The following is a 22,463-nucleotide window of genomic DNA, read 5'->3' as shown; positions in this document are numbered from 1 at the left end:
GGCTCTAGAACACAACTCAATAGTTGTGACGTCGGGGCTTAGTTGCTCTGAGGCACGTGGGATCTTCCTGGATCAGGGATCTAGCCCATGTCACCTGCATTGGCAGGCAGATTCTTTGCCACTGAGCTACCAGGGAAGCCCCATCCTTTCATTTTTAAAGGAAACTCTCAACCAAGTCAAAGAGAGAGCAACTTTTCTGATGTTCCATTTAAAAAAATCAACCTTATAAACCTTCTATATAATGTAAAAATTTTAAGCCTATTTTTTCCCTCAAGATATATTATTCATGTTGGTATGGTTTCTTGCTTGGTTCTGATCTCAGTTTGCGTTTGTGTAGTCAGGGTTCCTTTTCAGATAAGAGAAACAACTCTAGCTATTTTAAGCAGAAAAGGGCTTTATAAAGGGAATTAAGTGAATCATGAATTTCCAGATGTTCAAGCTGGTTTTAGAAAAGGCAGAGGAACCAGAGATCAAATTGCCAACATCCAATGGATCATCGAAAAAGCAAGAGAGTTCCAGAAAAACATCTATTTCTGCTTTATTGACTATGCCAAAGCCTTTGACTGTGTGGATCACAATAAACTGGAAAATTCTGAAAGAGATGGGAATAGCAGACCACTTGACCTGCCTCTTGAGAAACCTGTATGCAGGTCAGGAAGCAACAGTTAGAACTGGACATGGAACAATAGACTGGGTCCAAATAGAAAAAGGAGTACGTCAAGGCTGTATATTGTCACCCTGCTTATTTAACTTCTATCCAGAGTACATCATGAGAAACGCTAGGCTGGAGGAAGCATAAGCTGGAATCAGGATTGCTGGGAGAAATATCAATAACCTCAGATATGCAGATGACACCACCCTTATGACAGAAAGTGAAGAAGAACTAAAGAGCCTCTTGCTGAAAATGAAAGAGGAGAGTGAAAAAGTTGGCTTAAAACTAAGATCATGGCATCTGGTCCCATCACTTCATAGGAAATAGATGGGGAAACAGTGGAAACAGTGTCAGACTTTATTTTTCTGGGCTCCAAAATCACTGCAGATGGTGATTGCAGCCATGAAATTAAAAGACGCTTGCTCCTTGGAAGGAAAGTTATGACCAACCTAGACAGCATATTGAAGGGCAGAGACATTACTTTGTCAACAAAGGTCTGTCTAGTCAAGGCTATGGTTTTTCCAGTAGTCATGTATGGATGTGAGAGTTGGACTATAAAGAAAGCTGAGCACAGAAGAATTGATGCTTTTGAACTGTGGTGTTGGAGAAGACTCTTGAGCGTCCCTTGGACTGCAAGGAGATCCAACCAGTCCATCCTAAAGGAGATCAGTCCTGGGTGTTCATTGGAAGGACTGATGCTGAAGCTGAAACTCCAATACTTTGGCCACCTGACACGAAGAGCTGACTCGTTTGAAAAGACCCTGATGCTGGGAAAGATTGAAGGCAGGAGGAGAAGGGGATGACAGAGGATGAGATGGTTGGATGGCATCACTGACTCAATGGACATGGCTTTGGGTGGATTCCGGGAGTTGGTGATGCACAGGGAGGCCTGGCATGCTGCGGTTCATGGGGTCGCAAAAAGTCCGGACACGACTGAGCGACTGAACTGAACTGAAGTGCTCATAAAATCCTTGGAGGAACTAAAGGAACCTACAAAGAATGAGTCCCAGAACAACACAAAAGCTGGCCTGCCAAGAGAAATGCTACCTCCACCAAAATGAAGAACTTGATCCTCTTTCTGGGATCACTTCACATTATCTGTGATCTCTGGTGATCAAGAAGCTGTTTCTGGTACAATAGACTCCAGAGGTACACCTTGCCTGCTCTGTGTCTACCAGCAAAGGTTTGACACTTGTACGGCCTCTCTGTGTGTATGTGTGTGTGTGCACGCACGTGCTCCATTGCTCAGTCTTTCACTCTCCACTAAAGTAGAGCGTGAACACTGGAACCTCTGCTAAAGCTGCTGAAGATCCAAATGTCTTTAGAACTGTTCTTACTAGCACACATTGCAGAAATGGATCTTTCTTCTTTCCATCTTTCTTTCTTTCAAATCTCATGTTAGTCCATGTGGTTAGCTAAACCAAAAGCACATCTGAAACTGACTTCTAGGGATTCTGGGAAATGTGGTTTCTAGTTTTAGTATAGGAAGGTATCTTAAAGGAAGTGGCAATGTGATGTTTGGTGCCAGGCTACCATGTTCTCCACAAGAAGAGGTGTTGAAAGTTCAAGCTCTGTAGTCAGATAGCCTGAATTTGCTTCTTACTAGCTTTCTGACCTTGAGCAAATTACCATTCCCTTTCATTAGTTTCCTCTGTCACATAATAGGTGTCTATCCCATGGGGTTATTTGAGAATTTAATGAAGAGTGTGGTAAGACTTAAATTAATTCTTACTTAGATGTTTGGTGTCATTTGCTGGTGAACAATCTGGACTTGGAGTTTTCTTTGTGGTAAAATTTTTATTTATGCATTTTATTTTTAAAATAGTTTAGGACTATTTAGACGTTCAGTTTCTGCTTGTGTCAATTTTGGTCAGTTGTATTTTTCCAGGAATTTGTCCATTTCATCTAAATATTCAAAATATTTCATCTAAATATTCAAAATTAGTCTTTATACTATTCCTTTGCATTTTTTAATGCCTGTAGGATCTACAGTGATCTCCTTATATCATTGAAATTTATACCTTCTTTCTGTTGTCCTTAATAGCTTCATCAGGGGTTTATCAGTTTTATTAATCTCTTCAGAGAACCATCCCTTGATGTTGTTAATCCCCCCTGCTTTGTTTGTTTTCTGCTTTATTAACTTTTACTCTTCTGAGGACTTAATTTGTTCTTTTTCTAGTTTTTGCAATGGATAATTAGCTTACTGATTTTTAGCTTTTCCATACATTTCCCTCTAAGTATGGATTTAGCTACATTTCATGTTTTGAAATGTGTTTTTATTATTCAGTTCAAAATGCTTTCTAATTTCCATTGTGTGTTTTTTGATTCATAGATTATTTAGAAGTCTATTGCTTAACTTCCAAGTATATTTAGTTTTAGATATCTTTTTAGTTATATTTAATTTGTTTATGACTATTAGAGTGCTTTATATATTAAAAAAAAACTTTACTGGAAATGTCAGACATGCAAAATTGGAAATAATACTTTAATAGCCATTCAGGTATCTATCAGTTCAGTTCAGTCGCTCAGTCATGTCTGACTCTTTGTGACCCCATGGACTGCAGCACCCAGGCTTTCCTGTCCATCACCAACTCCCGGAGTTTACTCAAACTCATGTCCATTGAGCTGGTGATGCCATCCAACCGTCTCATCCTCTGTCATCCTGGTCTCCTCCTGCCTTCAATCTTTCCCAGAATCAGGGTCTTTTCAGATGAGTCAGTTCTTTGTGTCAGGTGGCCAAAGTATTGGAGTTTCAGCTTCAGCATCAGTCCTTCCAGTGAATATTCGGGACTGATTTCCTTTAGGATGTTCTGGTTGGATCTCCTTGCAGTCCAAGGGACGCTCAAGAGTCTTCTCCAACACCACAGTTCAAAAGCATCAATTCTTCTGTGCTCAGCTTTCTTTATAGTCCAACTCTCACATCCATACATGACTACTGGAAAAACCATAGCTTTGACTAGACAGACCTTTGTTGACAAAGTAGTGTCTCTGCGTTTTAATATGCTGTCTAGGTTGGTCATAACTTTTCTTCCAAGGAGCAAACGTCTTTGAATTTCATGGCTGCAGTCACCATCTGCAGTGATTTTGGAGCCAAAAAAAAAAAAAGTCTATCACTGTTTCCATTATTTCCCCATCTATTTGCCATGAAATGATGGGACCAGATGCCATGATCTTAGTTTTCTGAATGTTGAGCTTTAAGCCAACTTTTTCACTCTCCTCTTTCTTTTTCATCAAGAGGCTCTTTAGTTCTTTGCTTTCTGCCCTAAGTGTGGTGTCATCTGCATACCTGAGGTTATTGATATTTCTGCCAGCTATCTTGATTCCAGCTTGCCTTATCTTAGTTCCTTGTATGTTTAGTCACTCAGTCATGTCTGACTCTTTGCAATCCCATGGACTATAGCCTGCTAGGCTTCTCTGTCCATGAGGATTGTCCAGGCAAGAAAGAATGCTGGAGTGGGTTCATGCTCTCCTCCAAGGGATCTTCCCAACGCAGGGATCGAACCCAGGTCTCCCACATTGCAGGCAGATTCTTTACCATCTGAACCACCAGGGAAGCATCTTGGTTCCTCAACCAGGGGTTATTAAACTCATGCCTTTGGCAGTGAAAGCTGGGAGTCCCAGCCACTAGACCAATAGGGAATTCCCCTTATTTTGTTTTAATAAAAATTGTCATTTAGAGACAGCAGTATGTGCATTAAGTGTTTTATTGCTGCTAGTTTGGTCATTGGTTTTAGACCTTTTCAGTGGTCAGATGTACGTAATACATGTATAGTTTTAAAAAATGAAATACATCATTAATTTTTATTATACTTCATTCAGATTCAGAGCTACAGTGTTTTTGCTTAACCTCATTAATCTTAACAGCTATATCGCCTTTCTCTCTTACTTAAGAACCCAGTTTTTAATGACACCAACAAAATTACTTTTTTGATTTATCTTACACACACACACACACACACACACACACACACACACACACACACACACACACACACACACACACACACACACACACACACACACACACACACACCGGCTCAGAATAACATACCACTCCTGTCTAGGTATACACACATGCACGCGCACATACACACACACACACACACCGGCTCAGAATAACATACTGCTCCTGACTAGGTAGTGTGCTTTGAAATTCAACTTTTATCCCCTAATTATACAAACTGTTGAAGGTGCTGCTTGTCTTCTCAGACCTTTCTTTTGGAATTGAATGTCTCACAAGAAGAGTGGTTACAAAAACCAGACTCTTCTCGCTAGATTTACCTTGTTAGATATTAGACTGGTAGATCTTCAGTATCGTCCTTGTTCTCTGATGCCTTTGAGTAGTGTTTTAAAATGTTTTGTGCATCTTTTCTAGTTGTTTTCAGTAAGACTTTGGTCTGAATTATCTGCCATTATCAGAAATGAAAAGTCTCCTTACCTCTTAAACATTGAACGTTGTGTTTATATAATATTTGTGACCACAGTATTTGGTTTTATTTCAAAGGTTCTGAGACAAAAACACGTGGATGACTGTCTACGACATATATCTGTAAGAAGATTTGAATCATTTAATCTGTTTTCAGTAACAGAAGTCAAAAAAAGGGAAACTGAAGAGGAAGCTGGTGCCTGGGTCCAATATACAAGCATCTTCTATCCTGAATACAGTATTTTCTTAAGGTAAACATCACTCCAGTTAAGATTTTTTTTAAACATTTTTCTCTTGTAGAAGAAAAACAATCTAAGAATCGAATTGTTCATTCTATTGAATTTGCAAGCAGTCTTTATCAGAATTTAGGTTTTATAACTTTGTGTTTGGAAATGCTGCTTTAACTGGGTCTTGCTATGTTCTCAGGACTAAAGAAAAAAACATTCCAAGGAATGTATTGGCATTTGAAGATAAAATTCAAATCAAAGAGTTCATTTAACCATTCTCGCATAACATTTGATATGAAAAAAAGCCAAGTTCTTCTTGAGGCTGAAAGTGAAAACAGACTTTTTCCAAACTACTCTTCAAGTAGTGGTTATTTGAAAAATCAAGCTTTGGTATTTTTCCTATTCATGTTTTGTCAGTTTCAGAAGAATCTTAAAAATAGGAGGAGAAAATTCAGCTGAAAACAGTGATATTGTGAAAAGCATACAGACTGTTCTGGTTTTAAAAATCATTAGAAAAGAGTTAAGAGAGTTGCAAACTGAGGTAACAAGATACCATTTTTACAGAATTAATTTTTCTCTCACAGTTATAGTCTAGCATGTTGCAACATTACTTCAGATGTTTGATTTTTATAAAATCTGCCTTTTTTGACAAGATTACACATTTTGAAAGGAAGGGAGAAGCACATTTACAGTAATTGTAGAAAGATCGAAAAGCATTTTAAGTGGAAATATGTCTGAATACCGTTTAGGTGAGTTTAGGAATAATTTTAAGAAAAATGTTTTCACAAAGGATGTCTATTTATAGTATATGTTTCTTGAACTATTTTAGTTTAAGATATCTAAGCTTTGAAAGATTCCGTAACAGCTGAAAATTTAGGATTTGGATAAAAATTGATTAGGGTGGGCAGGGAAGTACAGTTAGGATCTGGTTTCATAATACTGCTTTACTGAAAACTCTAAATAGGGATAAAAACTTTGGGGTTTGTGTACATTCATTGTGAAATTCTAATTAGAACACCTTAATTACCTGGCATTTGTGATAGGGGTGATTAGTTTAGTCCTTGATTAGGAAGGAAAGAAAAGTGTATTAAATATTTACTGTATGCCAGGTATAGCACCAGGTGCTTTGATGTATTCTAATTCATGTACTCCTTCCAATAACTCTGTGAAACAGGAATGAAGATAATTAAGCAGTTGGAAGATAGAGTCTATAAGGATAGTAAAGAGAAGGAGAAACAGTAAGGTATAAAGTTCTGAAACTTATCTTCAGCCTCCACCATGATAAGAGGCAATAAGTGTAAACTGGGCCAAGAATAACTTCCTGACATCTTCAAGGCCCTGGTAAGACTTAGCCAGAGAAAATGTGAACTCTTCTGTTCTTAGGAGCTTTCAGAATAAGACATTGTTCTCTACTTGGAGAACACTTGGTGGAGATGACCTTGACGTAGAAGCAAGACTCTTCTCCAGCAGTGTGGCTCTTTGTGATATAACCGTTTTTGAAAGAATATATATTTCTATGTAAATAATACACTAAATCCTGTAGAAAGATTCTTTATAGAAAGAATACAGGTGGCTGAGCTAGAATTTTGGCACAATGGCTGCCAAGATTTTTTCTCTTTTTTTCAAACTAGCTGGTATCTCTCCACATCAGTAAACAGAATTCTAGAGCTGAATTATGATCTTAGAATAAAAATATATAATCATAGCAACATTAATAATGGCTGACACTTGAGTGCCAGGCCACGTGACAAGCACTTTTGTGAGTGGTTTATATGTACTAGCTTATTTAATTCACACAGCATCTTATGGGTAAATGCTGTTTTTATCTTCATTTTACAGATGAGAATATAAATAAGTTGATTGAGGTCACACAGCCAATAATTGATTGTGCCCCTATTCGAACACTGGTGGTCTGGTTTCTCACCTGTACTTTAAAAAATTTTTGTTTTGAATTAATTACAGACTCTTAGGAAGTTGCAAAAGTATAGGAGGAGTTCCGGTGGACCCTTCCCTCAGCTATCTCTGTCAGTAACATTTTATATAATGATAGTCACAGCTTGAACTTTTAACTTCTGCACATCCTGCCTCTTGTCGGCAATCTTGTATTCATTTTTCAGATGAAGGGATTGAGATCTGTCACACATATAATTTCACAAGCAAATCATTCCCATTCCCATCTCCAGGGGGTCTTCCTGACTCAGGAATTGAACCAGGGTCTCCTGCATTGCTGGCAGATTCTTTACCAGCTGAGCTACCAGGGAAGTGCATGTACCCTGTGAGTGTTCACTAAAAACTTGTGATGGGAATGGTTTGCTTATGAAATTATATATGTGACAGATTGTCCTTATACATGTAGGGTATCATAGGTACCCCTTTAAAACTTGGCAAGATTGGCAACTGAGGCAAGTGTGGATACTGAATTTATATTTAAAAAGTACAGTTTTAATGTTAGTAATATTAACAGCAGGGGTGACTATTGAAACAACCTTTGTTCTCTTGTATTTTATTTTGTATTTTAGAAGGAATTTTATGTGTGTGTTGTGTTCAGTAGCTAAGTCGTGTCCGACTCTTTTCAGCCCTGTGGCCTGCAGCATGCCAGGCTTCCCTGTCCTTCACTATCTCCTGGAGTTTGCTCAGATTCATGTCCATTGAGTTGGTGATGCTAGCTAACCACCTCATCCTCTGCCACCCCCCTCCCCTTTTGCCTTCGATCTTTCCTGGTATCAGGATCTTTTCTAATGAGTCGGCTCTTTGAATTAGGTGGCCAAGATACTGGAGCTTCAGCTTCAGCAAATCCTAAAAGATGATGCTGTTAAAAGTGTTGCACTCATTATGTTAGTAAATTTGGAAAACTCAGCAGTGGTCACAGGACTGGAAAAGGTCGGTTTTCATTCCAATCCCAAAGAAAGTGAGAGTATTGTGCCAAAGAATGTTCAAACCATCAGACAATTGCGCTCATTTCACATGCTGGTAAGGTTATGGTCAAAATCCTTCTTCAAGCTAGGCTTCAACAGTATGTGAACCGAGAACTTCCAGGTGTACAAGCTGGGTTTAGAAAAGGCAGAGGAACCAGAGATCAAATTGCCGGCATTAGTTGGCTTGTCAAGAAAGCAAGGGAATTCCAAAAAATCATCTACTTCTGCTTCATTGAGTATGTGAAAGCCTTTGTCTGTGTGGATCACAACAAACTGCAGAAGGAACTTTATAGTACCTTCAAAATGTGATGCAGTGTATATAGAAAATAATTCATTGAGTTCATGTTTTCATGAGACTTAAATCACAGATATGGGCCAATTATAATCTAATTTTCTATGTTATTTTAAACTCCAATCATGATTGTGTAGTTTGCTTGCATATACATATATTCAGAGTTTCAAGAAATTAAAATTTTCCCTTGATATTTTTTTTAAATTTTCATATTTTAATGTACAAATAATGTACAAATCTAGTTTTCTCTAACTAGTAGATGTAAGACTGAAAAAATAAGGCTTTAGCCATTTATTTTTGAAAGAGCTCCAAAGTAAGTTGCATCTAGAATCATCTTTTTTAAACCTTGTCCTTCTGAAAATCTTTGTTCTTATGCAGCCTTTGAGGACCCATTCCACTCTCTGGCTTACTTTTTCTAATTTTGGGGGACCACTTTTTTTTTTGTAATCAAGGTAAAAAGTAATCATTTTAACCACTTTGAATTGTGCAATTAGTGGTTTTTAGTACATGTACAATGTTGTAGAACCATCACCACTCTCTAATTTCAAAAGTTTTTCATCACCATGAAATGAAGCCCCATTCCCATTACTAGTAACTCTCCCATCTTACTCCTTCCTCTTCCTCCTGGCAACCACTTATCAACTTTCTATCTATATAGATTTGCCTATCCTGGACATTTTATATAAGTAGAATCATATGATATATGCCCTTTGATGTTGGGCTTTTTTCACTTAACATAATGTGTTTTGATTAATCTATGTTACAGCGTATATCAATACTCTGTTCCTTTTTTATGGCTGAATAATATTCCGGCATATGGACAATACCATATTTTGTCTATCCATTCATCAGTTGATGAACTTTTGGGTAATTCCTACTTTTTTGGCTATTATGAATAATGCTACTAAGAGGCTTACTTGGTGATCCAGTGGTTAAGAATCTGCCTGCCAATGCAGGGAACTCAGGTTTAGTCAGCGAACAGAGAGCCCACATGATTCAGAGCAACTAGGCCGTGTACCACAACTAATGAGCCCACTCTCTGTAGCCTGTGAACCACAACTACTGAACCCATATACCCAACTGCTGAAGCCCACATACCTACATCCCATGCTCTGTAACAACAGAAGCCACCACAATGAAAAGAGTGCCCACCACAACTAAAGTAGCCCTTGCTTGCCACAACTAGAGAAAGCTTACGTGCAGCAATGAAGACCCAGCATAGCCAGAAATAAAATAAAAATTTTTTTAAAAAGTAGAGAAAAATAATGCTACTATGAACATTCATGTACAGGTTTTTATGTGAATATATAATTTTTTAATTCTCTTAGGTGTGTCCTGAGGGGCACGATTATATGTGAATATATAACTTTTTAAATCTCATAGGTGTGCCCTGAGGGGCAAGATTACTGGGTCATATAGTAACTCTTTATTTAACTTTTTGAAGAATGGCCAAATTGTTTTCTGCAGTGGCTGTGCCATTTTACCTACTAGAAATATAAGAGAGTTCCAGTTTCTCCCCATGCATGCAAGCTCCTATGATTTTTCCATTATTATTATTTTTATTATTACCATTCTAGTGTGAAGTGATATCTTACTATTGTTTTGATTTGTAGTCCCCCAGTGACTAAGTATATTTTACGTTTTTTCATGTGCTCATTGGCCATTTGTATATCGTATTTGCAGAAATGTCTCTTCAAGTCCTTTGCCCATTTTTATTAGGGTTGTTTTTCTCTGTTGTTGAATTGTGAGAGTTCTTTATATATTCTAGATACTTGAACCATATCAGATGTGTGATTTGCAAATAGTTTGTCTCATCTTGTGGTTTATCTTTCCACTTTCTTGATAATGTCCTTTGGTGTATAGAAGTTTTCAGTTTTGTTCAAGTTCAATGTATCTGTTTTTTTTCATTTGTTGTTTGTGCTTTATGGTGCCATATTTAGCCCTTGTTTACTTTTAACCTCTAGTTTCAATATCTTGTACCTTTATGAGTGAAAGTTGTTCAGTCATGTCTGATTCTTTGCAACCCCGTGGACTGTAGCCCGCCAGGCTCCTCTGTCCATGGAATTCTCCAGGAAAGAGTACTGGAGCAGGTTGCCATTCCCTTCTCCAGAAAATCTTCCCAAATCAGGGATCGAACCCATGTCTTCTGCATTGCAGGTGATTTCTTTACCATCTGAGCCACCAGGTGGGCTTCAAAGTTTTCTCTGGTAGGTTTTTTTTTTCCTCTCCAAATACTTATTTGCCCCAGTGACTTGCTCCTTATTTCTTACTCCATGGGCCATTCTTGGAAAAAATCAAAGGTCCTTAGTCCTAGCATAGCTTTAGGTGCTTGTAAAAAAGGTTGGTTGACTTTCAGAGGAAGAAACTGGCTACTGGTAAATTTTCTTTCAGCTTTATTGAGATATAATTGACATATACTGACATATATTTATTGAGATATAATTGACATGTACCATTGTGTAAATTTAAGATATATACTGTGTTGACTTCAATCACTTATATATTGCAAAATGATTAGCACCATACTATTAGCTAACACCCCTATCATGTCACAAATTATCATTTCTTTTTTGTGGTTAAAGACCTAGGAAACAAGTTAAAGCTTTGGAATTTAGGAGAAACATGGAGTGAACTTTTTATATCCTGGCTATGTTAGAAAGAAGTTGTCATCGTTATATATCAGTGTAATGGAAAGATTGAAGTTTCAGAAGTTCCCTTCCTTCTTGAGAAGTTGAGAAGTTCCAATACAGTAGGTATTAATGTCTAGCCACATTATTGAAGCAAAACTGTTTACCTGCTTAGGTAAACAGTGGAAAGATTAAGGGTAGACAAGATCTTATAGAGTTGACACTTGAATAAAGTAGATATTATTGTTGTTGTTCAATTGCTAAGTTGTGTCTGACTCTTTGCAATCCTATAGACTATAGCCTGCCAGACTTATGTGTCCATGGGGTTTTTCAGGGTTGCCATTTCCTTTTCCTGGGCATCTTCCTGACCCAGGTCTTGAACCTGCATCTTCTGCGTTAGCAGGCAGGTTCTGCACTTCTGAGCCACCAGGGAAGCCTGAATAAAGTAAATGATTCTGATCAAAGAACAATCCTTGGGTTTGGAGCAAAGGAAAGGGAACTTGAAATAATCAAACTAAATATTTACCACACTGTGTCCATGGTAGTTTTCTTACAATTAGCACTAATCTTTATACCATTGAGGACAATGATTGTTGACCTTTTTCTTTCATGAGATGCCATCTTTTAGGGTTTCTCAACTTCATAGATAATTGCTTTTCTTCTTGTAAGTTTTTAGAGGTATGAGATTAGTTCTCCTGTTTCCCCATCCCTGATTCGATTTAATGTCATAGGGTTTACTTTCTGTTCTTGGCTTCAACAAATAAGGATTCTTGGCTTTCTGTTCTTGGCTTTCAAGAAGATGAGTTTTGTGTCACTTTCTGTTTTGAATACTGCCTCTAACTTTTAAACATGCATTTTACCTTAATTATCCCAGTTTCTGCTGTTTAGAAATATTCAACTTGTTGCAAAATATATGTACCTTTTTTTTTTTTACTCTTGTCTCAGATTTCTTTTCAAATGTTTATTTCATCCTGATAGAAAGAGACAAAGTGCATGAGAGAATCTCTTTATTAAAACTAGACCATAAAGCAATTGCTCTTTTAGGTATTTATCCTAAGGAAATAATCAGAAAAGATCTCAATGCTATTTCTACAAGGATGTTTGTTGAAGTAATATGCATAAAGCACAATAGTGGGTATAATCTAAAAATCCAATGTAAGATGTTGGTTCAACAAATTGTGGTGCAGTTCTTTACTGGACTGCTTGACAGCCATTAAAAATCATGTTGCAGGAGAATATTTAATAATGTGAGAAACTTTATAATATGTTAAATGAAAAAAACACAAATTGCAAAATAGTATAGACAATGTGCTCTGCTATTTAATGACAGGTCTGTGAACGTAGCATAAAATTTGAATGCTATATACCAAACTATTAACTGTGGTTATCTCTGCATGATAGGATTATGGGCAGTTTTTCCTTGAGGAAGCTATATATTGCTTTTATCTTCAGAAAAAAAAATTTGAGCTCTATGCTGTATTGCTGGTCATTTTAATAGCTTCATCTTGTGTTATAGGTGTTAAATGCTTTGTTCTTTTTTCTCTTCTGACATGTGTGCTATGGTTTTTTTCCATGTTAGCATAAATAACCTCTTCTAGAATCTTGAATCTACAGAGAAGATACAGAATCTTCATACCAATGATGAAAGTTGGATTTGTGGTTGATGGCTTCATTGCCTTAGATTATGATACTGTTGAGCCCAATGGTGATTGCAGATAACTTTCTGCATTCTCCCTTCATCACTCTTTGAAAGAACTAGTTCTCTGTGACAGAAATAAAAAGTTCTTCTGAGAAGGGTATTGCAGTTGGCATGTATTTTCTTACTGTATCTGTTAGCTTTCTAGGGCTCCCAGAACAAAACACTGCAGTTTGGATGGCTTTAACAGCAGGTTTATTTGCTCACAGTTTGGAGTCTAGGAGCCTTAGATCTAGGTGTTGCAGATTTGGTTTCATCCAAGGCCTCCTTGACTTGCATGTGGCTGTGCTCTTGCTGCCTCTTCACGTGGTTGTCCTTCTGTGCACATGCCTTGTTGTGTCTGTGTGTGCTAATCTCCTTTTTGTGTAAGGACAAAAGTCGTTTTGCATTAGGGCCCACCCTAATGACCCAATTTTAACCTGATTACCTCTTTGAAGGCCCTTCTGAAGGATGAGGGGGTTAGGGCTTCAGCATATGAATTTGGGGGGGGGTGCACAGTTCAGTCCATAACAGTGTGCATCATTCATGGTAAGTTTTAGCGACAAAGTAGTGTTGATAAAGTAAATTTTATTGTGAATTATTAATGCTTATTTTAGACTATTACAACATCCTAAAGAACTACAGCTGTAAGTTATATAGGGGAGCATGTAGAACATTGTAGATATATTAGCAACAACTTTTTAAAATCACCACTGGAAAAGTAACTCAGACTCTATGACCTATTGACAGTTGGGTTCATTTGTTTATGAAGAATAGTATCTTTTATAACTATTAGTAAAATAGCAGTTATCAAATATTTAAAGGGCCATCAAGTGAAGAGAGATGAAAAGGAATAGAATTAAGATCAGTGGGCAAGATACAAAACATTTGCCCCCTGGCACTTAGAACTTCCTATAAATGAAATGTGCAGACTTGAAAGTTGGTAGTTCTTTGTGATTGAAGTTCTGAATTTGTTGGGCCATTAAAGAGGAAATTATGTGTTATGGAGTATGGTTATGGAGGTCGATTACTTATTTTTAGTTTTAGATTCTTAAGTGTAGAGTTTTGTTGTCTCTAAAAAGGTAAATAATTTATCTCACACTTATATAATTAAAATAATAAAATACTTATTAGTACTTTAAAATGTAGATTAATCATCAAGAAATGTCATTGCATTAAATATCCCAAAGACTAGTCTGTTCTTTTCCTTCTCTCTCTAGTGGGCAGCTGGAGAAGGAAATGGCAACCCACTCCAGTACTCTTGCCTGGAAAATCCCATGGATGGAGGAGCCTGGTAGGCTATAGTCCATGGGGTCGAGGAGAATCGGACACGACTGAGCGACTTACTTTCACTTTTCACTTTCATGCATTGGAGAAGGAAATGGCAACCCACTCCAGTGTTCTTGCCTGGAGAGTCCCAGGGACTGGGGAGCTTGGTGCGCTGCCGTCTATAAGGTCGCACAGAGTCGGACACGACTGAAGCAATTTAGCAGCAGCAGCAGCTAGTGGGCAGAAATACTTTAAAAACACAACATGGAAAGGTTTGTTAGTATTCAGTATATCACAATACATAGTCTCAGCTTTAAATAATTAATAAATGTTAATATGTCAGAGTCATTAAAGAAAATGCTTTATTCATTTCTAGGCATAATAGTGGATCTTTGAATGTTGAAGATGTTCTTACCAGCTTTGACAATACAGGAAATGTCTGTAAGTTATATATTTACTTTATAGAAATAATTTTAGTGCTTTGAAAGTCAATTTTTAATCGTTTTTTTTCAGTGTTTATTGACTAGCGTATGTATGTGTGTGTATACAGAAACTCCTGCTGTTTTTAGCTGCATAATAAGCCTCATGTAAGATGCACCTACTAAGTGGGATAAGGCAGTTTTTATACTTAGCAGTTTTGTGTGTGTGTGTGTAAGACCCACCTACATTTGAATCTTGGTTCTGAAATTAATCTTGAGCAATTTATATTGTCTCCGTGGCCTCATTCTTTTTCATCTCTTAGAACTGAATATAATGTATATGAAGTGTGTAATGTACTACATTCCTCATAGTTGATACTCAGTAAATGAAATTTTTTATTATTACCTGTGGTGAGTACCTCTAAAGCTTTTAAGTTTTTTTCTAATAATGAAGATAATATTATTAAGGATTATTCTGATGTAGTAAAATAAACTATTTTGATTGAACTAAATAGGGCAGAAGGAACACTGGATTCTCTAGTACTGTCCCTTTTGTTTCTTGTTTCCATTTTGACCTTTTCAATTAATCAGTCCAACAGAGGGGCTGTCTCTCCCTTCTTTGCTGTGTTTCAGGTGTGTGCATTTCCACTTCTTGCTTATTCTCTCTTTCACTGGAGAATAAACCCAGAACATTTTTCCTTGCTGCTAATATACTTTAATAGAATATTTTTGTTTTATTCATTATTATAATATTGTAGAATATATTATCTTTTGATCTAAGCCTTTAATTACATCATGATGAATTTCCCCACTGAGAAAGTCATTTAATCATAATGTCATACAACAATAGAAATCAAACAAGAATATCTTTATATCATGGTGTTAAACAATATACCATGATAGAAGCTGTGTACTTCTTTCTATGTGCTGCATAGGCTATTTTCCTTAAGATAGTGGATTATCAATGAAATATGACCATTTTAAATGTAAAAATTATATTCAAGTGCTTTTCTTCTCAAAAGAAATTTTGTAACTGTAACCACTTATTGTCTGAACTAAAATAACATACTCAGCAAGAAGTACTCATTTTAGATCAGCATAGAATAATGTCCAGCAATACTCAGGCAATAATCTTGTTCTTATGCCCACATTATGGCAAGCTTTTGATTGCTGAGAAAAATATTTATGTATTTTGTCACTAAGAAATCTAAATATCCTAAAATTATCCTAAAATATTTAAAATAATGTAATTTTATTTTTTGTGGACAGTGATAGGCATACCTTTTAGTTTTTATACGCTGTTGCTGGCTGAATTCTTTCCCAGTATTTTTACTGGGGGTTGGGGCAAGGTCTGGGTTTAGTTTAGTTCAGTTCAGTTCAGTCACTCATTCGTGTTCGACTCTTTGCGACTCCATGGACCGCAGCACTCCAGGCCTCCCTGTCCATCACCAACTCCCAGGGTTTACCCAAACTCATGTCTATTGAGTCGGTGATGCCATCCAACCATCTCATCCTCTGTCATCCCCTTCTCCTCCTGCCCGCAATCCTTCCCAGCATCAGGGTCTTTTCAAATGAGTCAGCTCTTCACATCAGGTGGCCAGAGCATTGGAGTTTCAGCTTCAACATCAGTCCTTCCAATGAACACCCAGGATTGATCTCCTTTAGGATGGACTGGTTGGGTCTGCGTAAGGAATGCTAATGGTGGTTGAGACGTTCTCATTTAGTTCTTTGATAATGTAAAATATCATTAAGTCAGGCTTTACTGTGCTTAGTCGCTCAGTTGTGTCTGACTCTTTGTGACTCTATGGACTGTAGCTGTCTATGGGAATTCTTCAGGCAAGAATACTGGAGTTGGTTGCCATGCCCTCCTCCAGGGGATCTTCCTAACCCAGGGATTGAACCCAGGTCTCTAGCATTGCAGGTGGATTCTTTACCGTCTGAGCCACCAGGGAAGCAGGTCGGGCTTATGCATGTGTAATTTAGGAACATCGTCCTAAAATGCTATATGTGAATTAAAAATTTTTTTTGTTTTTTGGCCATGCCACATGACATGCAGGATCTTAGTTCCCCAAGAAGGGGTGGAACCCATACCTCTGCAGCAGAAGTGCAGTCTTAACCACTGGAATGCCAAGAAGTCCTGAATATGGATTTTTGGTTTGATAATGTGAAAATCAAGTATTGTTCCCAGTGGCTCAGTATGAAGTAGGGCCACTAGCTGGCAGCATTATGTAAAAAAAATTTTTTCCGTAAGGTCTAAGCTATTATTTTGTATATGAATAATATATATGTACTTCTCAAACATTTTTTCCCATGAACTTGTCTGCACCTACCCTCCTCCTCCAGTTGTTGTTGCATTGACAAATGGAGATATTGTATGGTTAAGTTTTAGTTTTATTTTTTCCACTGCTGCCCATTGTTTGGTAGAAAGACTTGAGTCTTTGGAATTAGAACCACCTAGTTTCTTGGTTCTGAAATTAATCTTGAGCCATTTATATTATCTCCAGGAGCCTCAGTTTTTTTCATCTCTTAGAACTGGATATAATGTATTAAAGTGTATAACATACTACATCCCTCATAGTTGATACTCAGTAAATGAATCTGTTGTTACAGTGATGAGTACCTCTAAAGCTTTGCAGTTTTTTTCTAATAATGAAGATAGTATTATCAAGGATTATCTTGATGTTGTAAAAGTAAAGTGTTTTTATTGAACAAGGTGGGAAAAATAGATCAAATTACAGAAATAGTAATTTACTAAAATGTTTTGTCATAAATATGGCCTTAAAAACCTGAATGTATTGCTTAAGTAATAATTCAGTAACTTCTAAGTAATAGAAGAGGTGATAAAAATAAAACTTATTAAAGCATGTTTTGTAGTATTTATATTAGTCTTTAAGAAAAATCTATGATATTTCAACTTAATGTAAAATTCGTAAAGTCCTGTTAAAGTAAGTCTTGATTATAACTTTCATATAATTTTTGTCAAGACTTTATGTGATCAAGTTTTGAAAAAGTGGTTTTTCACTTGATGTCTCAAATATTTGATTGTACTGTGGTAGTGACACCTGGGCTTTCCAGGTGACTCAGAGCTCAAGAATCTGTCTGCCAATGCAGGAGACACAGGAGACATGGATTCAGTCCCTGGGTTGGGAAGATCCCCTGGTAGGAAATGGCAACCGGCTCCAGTATTCGTGCCTGAAACATTCCACAGACAGAACAGCCTGGCGGGCTACAATCCACGGTGTTGCAGAGTTGGACACCGCTGAGCTACTCATGCAGGCACAATGACATCAGATTGAGTTTGTGAGAGGAAAGCCCAGCAGAGGGCGCTACAATCACAAGTCTATCTCACAGCTCAATGTAATTGGAATAAATAACTTGAATAGTAAACCTAAGCTTTCATCATGTAAACAAGAAAAATGTATGTTTAAATGTTCATCTCTGATTTATTTCTTATATATTTAATATATTCAGCAATTCACTAATAAAAAATAGATTTTCTTGACTGATGTGTTTAGTTAATTTTTTAATTGTAAGTATCAGTTTAATTTTCATACTTCTAGCTTTAAATACAGGAATACTTTTGATCTTGTTAATCTTTATAGAGAAATTTCTATACAGGAAAAACAGTTCCTAAATCATCACCGTGGTAGAACACTACTATCATGCTGAAGAATATTTGGGATGAGGAAAAAGCGTTTTTAATATGATACCATGAGAGAACCAGTAGATGGAATTATCCATTTATTCAGGAATTAGTTTCTGGGTTAATGTAACTTCCTGATAATATAAAAAATAATTTAATTAAAGTGCTTTATAGTTTCAGCCCCCCCGTACATGTTTATACAAAACATACATATGAGAATATATACAAAATATATTTGTGTTCACTAGAACCATTAATCTCAGTTTCCAGTTAACTTCAAAAACAAGTAATGCTTTTATTCATTATAAATTTTCAAAGAGGAGAGGATCAGTCTTACTGCTTGAAGTTGTTTGTGCTCTCATCATAAAGATTTGGAAAAATCTTTAATTTTGGAAAATAAATGAAACCTCTAGATATTTTCTTATTTGTGATATATTAGAAAAGAAAATATTCCTTATGTTTGCCTCTATTATTTTAAATGTATGACTTGCAAAGTGTTTTATGTTTTTGAGATATCCTTTCAGTATTTGAATTCCTTTGAATGTAGTAGGGAGAAATTAAAATGAATCCCACACAGTCTTTTCTGCATAATAATTCATTGCTCTATAGGATATGACCCCAGTCTTATTTTTATATACTCACATTTGCTGTTATGAAAAACAAATTATTTTGAAAGTCAAACTTCTTTTTTGCTTACCTCTAACTAGGGATAGGTATACATATTCCGTCTTTGGGGTCTGATACTTGAGAACATACTTCTTTTTAAAGTATCAAAGCTACTTTGTGGAGAGGTCGTGTCTGCTATTGATTCATTGTGCCTGGAAAGAGATGCCATCAAGCTACCTAGGGATAAGTATAGGATGCATCCTTTACTTCACATGAGGTGCTGGCTTCTTTTGTGTTTCATGTAACATGTCACGCAGATACCTTGGGTCACAAGAGAGTACTCTGTGGTAGATCTCTGGCTTCTGTTTTTCTGTGGGCTGAGCCTCCTTTCCAGGCAGTCCCTGACCTCCAATCAAAAAAACCCCATCATGCCGTATCTCTTCTGAAAGCACTTTCTCTTTGTCCAACTCATCTCTTTCCTCCACTGAAATGAATTTTTTTTAAAAAATGATTCTCTTCAGCCCTTAATCCAAGTTTTACTGCATAGTATATAGGAGAAGGAAATGGCAGCCCACTCCAGTATTCTTGCCTGGAGAATCCCAGGGACGGCGGAGCCTGGTGGGCTGCCGTCTATGGGGTCACACAGAGTCGGACACGACTGAAGTGACTTAGCAGCATATAGTAGAACTGTTTGCTACCTGTAAAATGTCTTTGGTGGGGGGAATATAATTGTTTCATTTGAACTTTTTTTTAAAATCACAGCATGAACAGATGATTAATACTTCTCATACAATTTATTGATACAATATATACAATATAATGTGTATAAGCCATTAAAGGCTTTGAAAGTCAATATTTACTGTATATTATTGCAATAATCTAGTGTGAATCGGGAGTCCTAGCTAGTACAACAGTGCCACTTAAATTTGGGAAATATATTGGTAACATTCCTTCTGCTATTCTTTGAAATAATTTTTTTTCTCCTCACTGGGCTACACAGCAGGACCTTGTGATGGTTGATGTCTCATGGTCCTAGAGAAATTTATAGACTTTCTACCTTGTATACTCTTACATGCGAAAATGGTGATTTTTTTTCTCCCCAACAAATCCTGGGTCTAACCTGGAGTTTTAATGCACACAGCTGCAGTGTCCTGCTTCTTGGTTCTTTCTAGGGGTCTCATAGTGGGACCTGTTTTGTGATGTATCCAAAACTCATCTATTTTGGGTTAGTAATTAAGCAAATATTCTTGTTGAAATACAAAATGTTTTCAATTTCTACCTATATTTGGGAGACCAAAGTTGACTGTCTCTTAGGAAATACAATACAAATTTTTAGTTTTTCTCTTTCATTTTTATTGTGTTATCTAGTTAAGGTCTGTAATATAGGTGGAATTATTTCAGCTTCAGGAGTGTCAGATTGGATTTAAAGTTTTTTCTCATTCAAATAAAGGCATATTGTGTTTATATTTATGTATGTAGACATATATACATTTATGTAGGTGTGTGTGTATATATTCTTGGTAAGAGTGTTTGATTAAAAAATGAGAACTTTGGGCTTTTGTGGGTAATTGCTGTATTTTTAACTTAGTGGGGTCATGGAAGCATTCTGGAATATGAAGCTGAGGTTTTAGCTCTGCCATTTACTTGCTGTGTGATTGTAAGCAAGTTTTTAAACAGATCTTAACTGTTTACAATTGAATAAGAAACAATAACTACCTTTTAGTGTAGTAAACATAATATTAGGTAATGTGAAAATACTGTGTAAACTGTAGGTAATATTTGTATTAGTATTTTGTTAATACTAATATCATGTCTCATTTATTCTAAGACCTCTTCAATATCTTTGATATTGGAAAATAACACAAAATAGGAAATATTTTTGTGTTTTAATGTTTTACATTATTTTGTACATGAAAACATAGTGCAAAGTCACATTATGAAAAGTATAATATTACTACAGAAATACATATGTAAATCAGTATTTTAGAAAAGAAACTTCAGAAAGACAAAAATATATGTGATTTATTATATGATAAAGATGGAATTTCAGTGAGAGTGGAAAGGTTGAATTCTCCAATAAATAGTATTGTCTAGGAATTTAGAAAAAAATAACAAATCAAATCTCTTCCTTTATACTATGTAATTACCAAAATTAATTTAAGATAGTTAAATATTTAATTAACAAATTCTAACACTTCTAGATATTTCAGATGAATACTTTTAAGATATTGAAATAAGGCCTTTCTAAGTGTGACCCAAGTCCTATGAATTTAAAAATAAATAGATTGACTAAATAAAGATTTAAAGTCACTTTATTCAAAAAGTAGCAAAAAAGTTGAAAGAGAAATGACAAACTGGTAATTATTATTTATGACATATACGCAGACAAAGATGTATTCTCTTTATTGTGTGAAGAGCTCCCACAAAGAAATAGCAAAAGCAGGCTGTAGATCTATAAGAAAAAGACAAAGCATAGTGAAAATTAGAAAAAATTCACAAAAACAATGCCAATGCTCTATAAAGACATCAAATGATTATTTTACTAGTAAAGAAGTAATGAAATGCAATTAAAACAGTGAGAATTATTATCACATTGGCGAAGATGAGCAAAGATGAACAATAATCAGTGAATTGCAGGTACATGTGCATTCTCATCTACCATTGGTGGGAGGGTAAATTGATTCTACTTTTGTAGAGGCAGTCTGGCAATATCTTTCATAATTTTTAGTACCCTTATCATCTGATTAATAATTCTTTTTCTAAGAAATAATGAAACCAAAATGTAAAGATGGAATGTAAAGAATTCATTATGGCACAGTGAATAACTGGAAAAAAAATAAATCTTTAATTTTAGATGACTGGTTAATTATGGATAGTTCATGAAATGGTATATTTTATAGCTGTCCAAGGTCTTTAAAGCATATTAGGTTAAAAAATTACTTCCGAGAATATGATTCTATTTCTGTAAATTACATATATACTAATTAAGTAGGTATGTGTATGCATAGTTGTTGTTCAGTTTCCAAGTCATGTCCAGACAAAGCGTGGTCCTCTGGAGAAGGGAATGCTACCCACTCCAGTATTCTTGCTTGGAGAATTCCAAGGATAGAGGAGCCTGGCAGGCTATACAGTCTGTTGGGTTGCAAAAGAGTCAGACACAACTGAGCAACCAACAGTTGAGACTGTAGGAGGCCCCAGTGAGAGTGGGGAGCTGGTGATAATAGGCAACACTGGTCTGGATCTGGCTCTTAGGCCATCTTGAGAATTGCAGTGTGTGTGTGTGTGTGTGTGTGTGTGTATGTGTAGCCTTCATTAGAAAGACTTCTAGAGGGTAGTTAGAAACGATTTCCAAGGGTAGATTAGGTCTTGAGATGGTAGTTTTCTGAGCTATATGTTTCCAGTTGTCCGACTTCCTGGCTCCAAGTTGTCAGGGCAGTTTTTTCTTTTGACACAATATTGGGTAAACATGCTCTAAGCCATAAACAGAGTCCTCTGCATTTGCTTACTATTTACCATGGAAGGAACGTTTAGAAGACATCTCTTTTTAATTCACTTTTAAAATTTTTATCTGAAATAAAAAATTATGGAGTTGTAATGATTCTCTTTGATAAAAGAAGGTGCTGCTATCATGAGGAAAGACTGAAATAAACCCTATAATCCTTTCTAGATTCATAACATGTATTAATACTTAACCAAGGTATTAATACCAGAA

The 22,463-nt window shown here is 36.2% G+C and overlaps 1 protein-coding gene across 3 annotated transcripts in view; it reads left to right on the top strand.

Moving 5' to 3' along the window:
* CAMKMT (calmodulin-lysine N-methyltransferase) overlaps positions 1-22,463 on the top strand; it is a 416,383-nt gene that overhangs the window by 7,455 nt on the left and 386,465 nt on the right. For all 3 annotated transcript variants that reach the window (XM_081591947.1, XM_081591945.1, XM_081591946.1), the window contains exons 2-3: positions 5,157-5,329; positions 14,460-14,524. In XM_081591947.1, the coding sequence (XP_081448073.1) occupies positions 5,157-5,329; positions 14,460-14,524 (238 nt within the window). The remainder of the gene's footprint in view (positions 1-5,156; positions 5,330-14,459; positions 14,525-22,463) is intronic.

This window comes from Giraffa tippelskirchi, chromosome 4 (assembly GCF_054371585.1).
Source record: "Giraffa tippelskirchi isolate mGirTip1 chromosome 4, T2T-mGirTip1v1.2.pri, whole genome shotgun sequence".
In the NCBI taxonomy this organism is placed as follows: Eukaryota; Metazoa; Chordata; class Mammalia; order Artiodactyla; family Giraffidae; genus Giraffa; species Giraffa tippelskirchi.
The sequence above is the reverse complement of the archived record's forward strand: the minus strand, read 5'-3'. Positions and strand labels throughout refer to the sequence as shown.